At 28.9% G+C, this 11,899-nt stretch overlaps 1 protein-coding gene across 2 annotated transcripts; it reads right to left on the bottom strand.

Annotated features, from left to right (window-relative positions):
- Positions 1 to 770: 770 nt before the first annotated feature.
- LOC127243966 (probable protein phosphatase 2C 38) lies at positions 771 to 4,934 on the bottom strand. 2 transcript variants are annotated; one of them, XM_051264227.1, is made up of 5 exons: positions 4,639 to 4,934; positions 3,891 to 4,294; positions 2,870 to 3,237; positions 2,501 to 2,737; positions 771 to 1,414 (listed from the first exon to the last, which is right to left on the bottom strand). In XM_051264227.1, the coding sequence occupies exons 2-5, from the start codon at positions 4,222 to 4,224 to the stop codon at positions 1,193 to 1,195; spliced, it is 1,161 nt and encodes a 386-aa protein (XP_051120184.1). In that variant the 5' UTR covers positions 4,225 to 4,294; positions 4,639 to 4,934; the 3' UTR covers positions 771 to 1,192. The 2 variants fall into 2 exon arrangements, with proteins under 2 accessions (XP_051120184.1, XP_051120183.1); XM_051264226.1 differs by having other exon boundaries at positions 3,891 to 4,934.
- Positions 4,935 to 11,899: the final 6,965 nt, after the last annotated feature.

The following is an 11,899-nucleotide window of genomic DNA, read 5'->3' as shown; positions in this document are numbered from 1 at the left end:
TAATTATGTGCAAATAAATAAATTTTAAATATTACTAGTAATTTTAATAAAATAGTAAAATTAAATATTGATCCGTTTATTTCATAATTTATAAAATAATAAAGCTAAATTGCACAAAATTTATCCGTGATTTCATAAAATTGCACCAAATTTCCCGTACTTCTAAAACTGCGTCAAACTCCCTCGTGGTTTCATAAATTTTGCGTCTAACCCTCTTAGTGGTCTTTATTTAAGGATATTTGACCTAAATGCGCTTAAACTCTATTATAAACCCCTAAAATTACATATATATATATATATATATATTTTTATATTTATCCTAAAAAATAGTAAATATACCCAAAAATAGTTATTTTTCTCGAGTTTTAATAGTTTATTTTTACTAATTTTTTAGTCTAAATATATAAAAAAATAAATATATTTGTAATTTTAGTGGTTTGAGCGAATTTAAATCAAATTCAGTTAAATAAGGACCGTCGAGGGGATTAGACGCAAAATTTATGAAACCACGAGGGAATTTAACGAGTTTTAGAAGTACGGAGGATTTGGTGCAATTTCATGAAATCACAAGTAAATTTTGTGCAATTTAGCCTAATAATAATAAAAATATATAATTTTATATAAAAATAAAAAAGAAATTCAAATATGGCTAATTAGAACCTAACCATTTCTCAAAAAATAAATTAATGAAACAATGAATACTACACTACCCTGTCACAAAAAAATTATATTTGTCACTGTTTTCAATATATGGGCAAAAATTGAACTAACAAAACAATATAACCATATAATAGCCACATTTTTAAAAAAAATAAAATAAAATAGTGCAATAAATAATAATAATAATAATAACAATAATAGCCAAAATTTTTGCCATTGATCAATTTTATTGCCTCAAAATTGAACATTAATAGGCATAATAATAATAATAATAATAATAATAAATCATAAATCAAACTCTGTTTTCCTCACCACTGCAACTTACCCTCTCCTGTTTCATATGCTCCCTCTCTTCTCTTCCTCTGCATAATCACCAACACTGAGAGCTTCTGTAATGACTTTTTTGCCCCTAATGCCAACTCTCTAAATACCTCCATGGCTTTTCTTTTTTTCTTCTTGCTCAGCTCGTCGGTCGACGGGAATTGTACTGATCGATAGATAGAGGTGCACGTCTCTAAAACTGGCAACATCACTATATGTAGCTATCATCTCCTGCAGCGATTGTCCGGACCGGTCTCTTGGAAGAAGAGCTTCGATTGATAAAATGGGAGTTTAGGAAAAGCACGATAACGGTTATGTCGTCATGGAAATGTCTCCTCACTCCCCGGTCGATTTTCCTCAGGTCGGAGTATCTCATCTCCCGTTTCTTGGCAGCCGCGTGGAGTGCTGCTTGGATGAGATTCTTGGCTATGCCCTGAGAAATTGATCGGAGACTCATCATGTACAGAAAATCTGAATGTTATACTATGCATTGAAAAACAAAACAACATAACACATCTGTAGTTTGGAAAGTTTGCACCATGGTCTTCGTATTTTAGAAAATATTGTAAAGAATCCTCTAAAATTTCGTCAAACTAACACATCTATAGTTTGAAAAGTTTGCACCATAGTCCTCATATTTAAAAAATATTGCATAGAATTCCCTAAAATTTCGTGAAACTAACACATATATAGTTTGAAAAGTTTGCACCATAGCCTTCATATCTTCTTGGATAGTATTCCACATAATCCACTAAAATTTCGTGAAACTAACACATCTGTAGTTTGAAAAGTTTGCACCATAGTCCTCATATCTTCTTAGATAGTATTGCACATAATCCACTAAAATTTCGTGAAACTAACACATCTAGTTTGAACAGTTTGCACTCTAGTCCTCATATTTTAGAAAATATTGCACAGAATCACCTAAAATGTCGTGAGACTCCATCATGTTTTCGAAAAGTGTTGCACAAATTCTCCTAAAAAGAGATTCTGGGCAATGTTTTCTTAACAAACAAGAGAACTTAATATCATTTCTAAATCATGTCATAGAACAATATAGGAGATGAGATGCTCCGACCCGAAAAGCATAATATTGCCCCGAAAAACATACCGTCATTGTTTTATATACAGCCTCACCTTCTAATAATTTTGAAAATTTCAAATTCATAAAACATGGCACAAATATTTCTATTGTGATAAATGTGTACAAAAATGGTCCATCCAATACTTCCTATAGTTCTCCTGGCAATGAATTTCGAGTTACCATGTGTATTACCGGGCATAAATAAACCACATTTTGCATTCCAGTGCATGATATTGAAAGAAACGGCTAGAAAACCATCAAACAAACCAATCGAGACTTAATGTAGTGATCAGAGTGCTATAAAAACGAAGCTACCAAGCCATATATTCTATACCAATTCATATTATGCATTTTTAAAAATAAAAGAGCAAAAATCATTGCAATTCAAATAAACAAACACAGTTTCACATTTTAATGAGATTTTCGAGTACGTACGCTGTGGGGAGAGCTGTGGACAAGCTCAACAGCCTCTTGGTTGCTGAGGTGTTCCCATAGCCCGTCTGATGCAAATATAAGGAACTGATCATCGGGATGGATTTTGTGTACATGAACCGATGGCTCTGCTGAAAGGATTGGTTCTTGAAAATGTCCCGGGAATCGGAACCTTGGTAACAAAGGCGCCTTATTGAACTCAGGCTTCTTCAAATAAGCATCGCCTATTGATCTCGAAACCTAAAAAAGGGGGAAAAGATCAAAATCAGAATCAATATCTGAGATAGAACATAAAAATAGGTAAAATTGCGCGCGCACACACATGGGCTGTAAGGTTTACTATGCTAAGCTTATATCGGGACACGAACTGACCTGAATAATTCCCTTGACACGCCAAACATTGTGCTTTAGGACAACAATCTGAGGATCCTCGGGATGCAATGAGTGCAATTCATCTCGAATGGATTGCAAACTTGCATTGTGCTCGGTTGATAGTTGGATAGCTTTGATTGGTTTCGTCACGCCTTCCTTTTTCCCCAACACCACTCGAGAATCTCCTGCATTTCCAACGTACACCAATCCATTGCATACAATGCCGACCAAACAACACGATCCCACGGAAGCCAGATGTGGTTTTGTTTCCCACTTCTGTTTTACAGTCGAAAGAAATTCTTCTTCGGTTGCCAAATAAGCATTTTTTATGACGTCGCTTGAGACTTCTTGACATTCCGATGTAATCTCTGCATCACAAAATGAGGTAGTAAGAAACTGCAACAAGGCCTATAATAATCTCGGTATGCATTTGAAATCGCAAAAGATCACACCATGTCCATTTATCAAAGTTAAAGAAAAACAAAAACTGATTTGAGACAATGTAAATTTCTTTCAACAACTCAAATTTGGCTCACATTGAACTTCATCAAAATGAAAAAGATTTGGATCAAGCCTTACCCTGAGCAAGTCACCCTCAACAAGAGCCAGACTCTTCGGGCACAACCCAGGTCGAATCCAAATTAATTTGGATGTACTAGAACACCGGATGACTAGATCAAAAGAAAAGAAATACAAGATTTCCGTCTACCCATGTCCTAAAAAACAAAAATGAAAATCATATAGACCATCCTAACAACGAAGATATTATAGATTCAAAATACCCAAATCTTCTCATCTATTGTTAATTTAAATTCTTTCCTACAATCTCGTTAAAAACTACATGTGGAAGGAGTGCGCCAAATGTTAACCAAAGACAGAGAAAATGAACATACTAAAGTAGCAATCCAATAAACAAACACATAAACCATCAAAAACCAATGAGAATCAAAGCCAAAACACATTATGATAACAAGTTTTAACACAAATAATGAATGCATTCCTTGAAGGAGTAGAACCATACTTTTAACATTTTCAAAAAGGCTATAGTTTATAAACCGAGAAGCTTCCGGACCAGCATGACCATCATAAATCCCAACAAAAGTGCCATTTGTAGAACCCAACAATCCCGATTCAATCTGGCTTTGATCTTCCAATACATTATTAGCTTGAACTACAGCCATCGAATATTCCCCATGGCTATGGTACCCCATATCTTTGTACCAAAATAAACCCTCCGACCGACCCTTTTCATCGCCAGCTTTGATGCTGCAGCCATGGCTTCCAGTGACATCCACAGAAGACCCCGTCACCCCCCAGCAAGGAGACATAAAATTTTTCCATCCAAGGCGCACCATTATAACTAATCACAAGCCAAAATGAATCTCAATCCGATCAATCCACTGAAATTTCCCAGCTTCTCTAACCCTAATTCCAAAACATCAATTCAAAAATTCAATTTGTTTATGACAATCAAAGAACACAAACTAACAGATCAATCAGCAACCATTCAACAATAAAAATGAAGTATTAAAACGCCCAAACCAATACACATCCAGATTTGTTCATCCTTTTTAACCCTAATTTAGAAACCAACAATCTTATAAGTAATCCCGAATCAGATACAACACCGATCTCGATTCCAGAAATGATTAGCACAAAACATCAAACAATTTACAAATCCAACCACAAATTCACCCAAAAGAAAAGGGAAATGAATAAGTAAATACAAATCTGTGTAAGATTATTCAAATACATTACAGATCTATTACAATTGGGATCAACAATCGAAGATCCTTCAGTACAATGTATATTCCTGCTGATCGAGAAATTCTGACAATTTTAAGAGAGCGGAAGAAAACCAAAGGGCGTTTCTATGTGCCCTTCGATCAAGAAAAAAGAGGACAAACAGCAAAATGATTATCGCTGGATTTTATTTATATAAATGAAAAATAAAAAATAAAAAATAAAACATAAAAATGAAAAGGGCTGATTTGGGTCTCCCGAATTTGTGTAGAAATCAAATTTATAGGGAAAATAATCGTAATGAAGGTTGGCAATTTGAACAGGAAAATTAAAACAAACAAGCCAACTTTTTAGGCATGGTTTACTCATCACTTTACCTTCATTTTTTTTACTGCTATATAAGAATACTAGTAGGAGCCTTGCTATGCACGGCACAAACGATAATTTTTTTTTCGCAAAATATCGTATTAAAATATATTTAAAAAATATTTAAAATAATTGTTGCTATTTAAAATTAGAGTTGGTAAAAATTAATTCGACACGATCCAACACGAAATAATTGGATTTTGGTCAAAGATTTTAACCCGATTATGTATACGGGTTGACACGAACCCGACATGATAGTAAACGAGTCGGGTTAGAGTTGAGGCTCTCAACTCAAATCCGACACGATAACTCGATTATAATATATTAATATTTATTAATATATTCATTATATATGCAAAATAATCATAATTTAATAATTTTTTCATAAATTAATTTAAACTAAATTCAATTTTAAATAATTCAACCTAATTTACGCTCAAACCAATAAAAACTAACAACACAATAAAAAATTATTTAATTTAAATCAAGAAATTCGACTTAATTATGTATACGGGTCAACACGAGTCAACCCGAACCCGTCATGATAATAAACGGGTTAACCCGAACCCGACACAATAATAAACGAGTCGGATTAAGATTGAATAATTTAACCCGTTTAAAGTATTCAACCCAACACGAATCGACCCAATATCAGCTCCATTTAAAATAGTGAATATATAGAATTTAACTATAAAGATGGTCTAAATAAATTAATACATTAAAAAAATATAATTAAAAAAATGAATTTAATTGTGTTAAACAATTCATAAAGTTCCTAATATTTCTTTTTTTAAGTTGTCATGACAGTTATCAAATCAACATTTCTGTTTTTATTATACATATGTATAAATTTGATCATAAACAAATTAATTGATTTGCTCTGTGTTGCAAACCCAAAATTTTATTAGTATATTACTATTGTTTTATTATTATATTATTATTATTTTTATTTTAATTGTAATTCAATTTACATATTTTTTTTACTCTCTATATAATATTAATTACTAAAATTTGAATAAAAAACTTTTATAAGAAGCAGTTTTGGTATTGATTGGATTACAAATTTGTTCAATCATCATAGATAATAAAAATATACAGTCATGCTGCTATTTTTTTAATAATATACTCCATCGGTCCACCTCTAAGTTACATTTACGGTGAGTTGATATTTGAAATATTAATTATTAGCTGTACAAATTAAGAAAAAATTATTAAAATTATATAAAGTTTTTCTATTATTATTTGCTAAATTTATACTTCCTCCGTCTCCGATCAAATGACCCTTTGGTTAACGATACAATATTTTAGGTAATGTATATTATTATATTATTTTTTACTATGAATAATGTTGTTGGTATTTTAAATATTTTTAACATTATTCCCAATAAAATACTATATATAATATAGATATCATTTTGTAGATAATAAAATATTATATAATATAAATGAATATAGAAATGGTAAATTGATTTTTTTAGTGACGTAATTGGAACTATTTATCATTTTAATCATATAACTAGAGATTGTATTAAAATAGTTTAGTAAGTTAAAAAAATTCACAATTTAGTCCTTAATGTCTATGTGACACCCGCGTGGCATGTTGACGGACACGTGTCAGTAATGTCAGCGCCACGGACACGTGTCCGCTATTTAGATTATTTTTATTTTTATTTTTTAAAATAAAAAATTTGCAAATTTAAAAATAAAAAATATAAAAATTAAATTAAATTTTAAATTTTAAATCATGAGAACTTTAATAATTTATATATTAGTAGTATATATATTTTTAATTATAATATTTTAATTTTTAAACAATAAAATTAAAAAAATAAAAATTATCAACGTGTCAGCCACATAATGCCGATCTGGTCGACACATGTCCGTCAACCTGCCACGCCGATGCCACATAGGTATTGGGGACTAAATTGAGAAAAATTTTCACTTAAGAGACTATTTTAAGACAACCATCAGTTACATACTAAAATGATAAAAAAGTCAATTACGAGACTAAAAAAATAGTTACCTCTAAAAAAAAAAATACTTATTTATTTATAATTAAATTCAAAATAATTTGATAAAAAATATTCCCTCCGTCCACAAACTAATGTCTTACTTTTTTATTTGGGACGCCCAACAACTATTGTCATATTTCTTTTTTTAAACACAAATTTTATATTTTTACCCCCAATTCATTTATTATTTTTAATTTCTACCACACAATTAAAGACAAATTTGTCAATTCATAACAAAAAGACAATCACCTAAAAAATCGTGCAAATATACTTTATGACAATAGAAATTGGACGGAAGGAGTACTTGTTTATTGACTAGAGATATAAAAATAATAAGATTTTAAGTGGGTACCATGGTTATAAATTTAATGAAATTGATTTATATTTGTTATGTATGTTTAAAATAAATAAATTTACTAAAAAAAATATATCTTTTATTGGAAAAAAAATAGATCATTTATACCTGGAAAAGAATATAATCTATTTATAATAAGAAAAATTAGCTATTACTCCTTCCGTCCAATTTTTATTATCCTAAAGTATATTTGTACGATTTTTTAAGTGATTATCTTTTTGTTATGAATTAAAAAATTTGTCATTAATTGTATGGTAGATATTAAAAGTAATAAATGAATGGAGGGTAAAAATATAAAATTTATGTTTAAAAAATGAAATAGGACAATAGTTGTTGGACGTCCCAAATAGAAAAATAGGACATTAGTTTGTGGACGGAAGGAGTATAATATTATTGTTTTTACTTTAATACATAATAATTATTTTTTTCACTATTTTTTACTTATTATTTTTATCAACTTTTAAATATATTTTTCATTATACATACCCCTAATTTATTATATATACTCCTTCCGTCTCATATTTATCTATCCGATTATTTTTTGCACAAAATTTTTGAAATATTAGTATTATATAGCAGAAACATGAATAATTTATTAAAGGATGAAAGAAATATATATTTTAAATCAATTTTAATTTATTAAAATATAAAATTTAATGAAATTTTGTTATAATTAGAATTTGTAAAAATTATTTAATGAAATTTTGTTATAATTAAAAATTATAAAAATCTCACACATATATATATATATATATTGATCTATATTTAAAGCATCTGAGTGTTACTTCCTCTATTCTAAAATAATAATTTTATTTTCATTTTTTATTTTTCTTTAGTTTTAAAACAATAGTCTCATTTGTATAAATAAACATATCATAATAAAACTTCAATTATTTTTTCATTCTTATTATAAAAATTTCACTACTTTTAATACAACTACACTCGCAATGTTTAAAAAAATTTTTTACTTATATTTTTTACTAATTATCAATATAATATTATTTGCAATTTGGTCCAATCAGACCAAAATTGAAATAAAAAATTATTTTATTTTTTAATAAAATAAATAATACCCATGTCACTCGTATCCATGTCACTCGCCGCCGAGAAGCCATGTAATGTTACATGTCAGCACAAACAATGTCCACGTCCTCAACAGGATGTCCATGCAGGAGCACGTGACTGACACGTGATTTTTTTCGACGCCGGAAGACAAAAATAAGGCTAGTGAAAGACATATTGTCCTATTTTGTAAAATAAAAAAAGTATGCCTATTTTGGGATGAATAAAAATAAAAAATAATATATTTCTTATGAAACGGAGGGAGTATTATTTCCTTTAAAGTAAACATCGAAAATTACTTGGTAAATAAATTTAAGGAAAAATTACTCTTTCGTTCGATAAAACTATATAGATTTGGTTTGAAACAGAGACTAAAATTATTATATTTTAAAATTAAAACATGGTAGATAAAAGTAAAGTGAAAGTATTGTAGAAAAATTGTGCATAAATTTAACGAAAAAGAAAAATGACATATTTTTTTGACGGAAGGAAAGATTATTTTACTTTCTTTATTTATATTGTTCTTATATTTTTACTATTTTCTATAAAAAAAAAATTTATATATTATTTTTATTAGTGAAATATTATTCAAATTACTATTCAAATAATACTATAATAAAATTGAAACCTAATTCCAAATAAAATGAGGTAAACTTTTTTAATATAATTATTTTATTCAATTATTTAGTAAAATTAGTTATAGTTTTTCGAGTTAGTTTTTTATCCCAATTTAAACGGATTACTGTAAATTAAATTTGAAAAATTTTCAAAATCGATTAATGGATGAGTAGAAAAGCTACGGACATCCCACATTGGAATGGAAACACAACTTGATCGTGTTTATATAATTATGACATTAATCTAACGATTATGGCCGAAGGTTACCGGAAATGGAAGCATTTTGCGACACTACACAATAGTTTTGTATCATACCATTCGTCCCGCATTTACGGTTTTAAAAGATTTTTATAATAAATTAAGAAAAAATAATATTATGTTATCGAATGATTTGTGTAAAATGAAAATGTTTTATATGTCATTAGGTTTAGTAAAATTAAAAGTGATGTGAAAGATAATATTTGGATAAATAAAAATAAGAATAGGATAAATTGATATGGTCTACATAGACTATAAATAAAAGATTGACTATCTAAGTGAAAAAAATTAAATGAAAAGCGAGACAATAGAAATCGGACGAATAATATATATATATATATATATATTCACATCAAATATTATTTAAATAAAACTCTGAACTTTCAAATTCAATCTAAACTTCAAAAATTTGGATCATTCCATATTGTTTAAGCTATTGACTTTTGATTTTTCGCAACTCAACCATGCTTATTTCGAGTTTATTCGATCTGTCGGAAAATCTTCCGATCACTTTAAAGCCACATCTAATATCCGCAACATGAATATAGGCTTCAATCCAACTTCTTACTTAAATGAAGTGTAATAAAATAAATTACACTTGTCAACATTTATCAATGAGGCTGAAAAGAACGTGTTACACTGAGAGTTGAGAATCTCGTCTCATATTTAGATATTGAAGTAAAATATAATATAAAAAATAAATATTTAATTTAATATTTTTAGAAAAATTTATTTTCGATAAATAGTAAAATCATGGGTAAAAACCGACAAAAGAATACATTAAAAGATATTCATAATGTTTAATTTGTAAAGCAAAAAATTCTCAAATTTTCTAATTATTATCCCAATCATATCTTTTCTCAAAATCAGCAGTCCCATCAATAACATAGTAAATTCCATCTTGTTTTGCTACCCAAATATGATAATGTCCATGCTTCCTATCCTTCGATTTGAAAACGTCGAATGCTTTTTGCTTCGATCCCCACCGCAAATGACAAAAATATAATATTCTGAGAATCGAATTATTGCAGAAACCCCAAGTGAAATATTCACCATTTGAAACATCATGATTTCCGAGTTCATCATTCTTCGAAGCACAGTGAACCTTTAATACCGCAGATTCGTCGTTGAGATAATTGTAGATGTAAACATGCTCTTTTTTCGATAAGAAACACGCACTAGTAAACGAAAGGTGAAACCAAACCTGCACGAAAATAACTAGATATGCGACCAAAAGTTTTCTCATGATTGGGATTGGAACTCTTTTGTGAAATATATATATATATATATATAGGCATTTTAATCATGTATAGTATTGAAGGATCTTGTTCATATGGAAACAAAGATAAAAAGAAAATTCGAATATTGATTGTGCTTGATTTGTTAAATTAATTAGTGCATATTAATGAAAAATGGAATTTATTACGTTACTCACAATAATTATCTTTTGCTTATAATTTAAGATTTATTAAGATTTTTGCAATTGTCGATATTCACCAACCAATTTTCTTTTCTTTTTTACTCTTCTAAATAAAATCTATAAAATCATTGAAGCATTATATATATATATATATAGTAAAAAACTATCAAAATTAAATTAATGTAGTAAAAATCATAAATTGCAATTAAATTAATGTTGAATTATGAGAAACTAATACTCCATCCGTCCCAAAACTATGTATCCGTTTGCTTTTTGCACGAAATTTTAAAAATATTAATATTATATTGGGATATAGTAGGAATAAAATAGAAATTACTAAAATAATCTTATTAATATTGTGTGATATATTGGTAATAACATTTGTAGGAATAAAGTAGAAATTACTAAAATAATCTTATTAGTATTGTCTGATATAAGGTAATGACATTTGTGTAATATATTGTAAGTTGTAAGGATATTTGTAATGTTAGGTAGATAGTACAATTACTAAAAAAAATAAATACTTTGTTACGAGACAGACTAAAATAGAAAAATATATATTTTATTATGGGACGGAAGGAGTATATGGACATCGTAAAAAAAATTATGAAATTAATGCATTTAGTTTATAAATGGCAAATATAGAAATTTAATTGCACTCAATGCGTATAAAATTTCAATAATTATATATTTAAAGCTTGCACACAATATATCAATTAGCGCATAATGATAGCAAATAAATTAGCAGGTGCTGATTTGATTCAATCAATCTTATTTTTTAAAAATTTTATATACTCATGATGTATAATATATTAGGTAAAGTTGAAAAAAAATATTTTTCACGTATATCGAATTATCATTTTTTTAAAAATTTATTCAACTTGTCAAAATATATTATATATATTTTCAAAAATCATCATTTTTATTCTTAGCTGCGCTTGAAGCAGCTGGCCGCTCCGAGCAGCAGGTCCGGTCGACGGCGGATCTGATTCTTCTCCGGGCAACACACCTTCTCGGCGGCTCCGAATTGGTGACGGGCGGCAACTAGGGCGGTGGACGGCGGCTCCAATTTTTTCCGACGAACAGTGCCGAACTACGGCGGTTGGCGGTTTCCGGCGACCAACAACATCGACACCGGAGGACGACGACTCCAGGCAATAGCATGGTCGATCGTCTCCTTCTCTAACGAACTCGAA

The sequence above is a fragment of the Andrographis paniculata genome, unplaced genomic scaffold, assembly GCF_009805555.1.
Source record: "Andrographis paniculata isolate CXL003 unplaced genomic scaffold, ASM980555v1 Contig98END, whole genome shotgun sequence".
Classification (NCBI taxonomy): domain Eukaryota; kingdom Viridiplantae; phylum Streptophyta; class Magnoliopsida; order Lamiales; family Acanthaceae; genus Andrographis; species Andrographis paniculata.
Note: the sequence above shows the minus strand (reverse complement) of the source record. Positions and strands in the feature narration are given on the sequence as shown.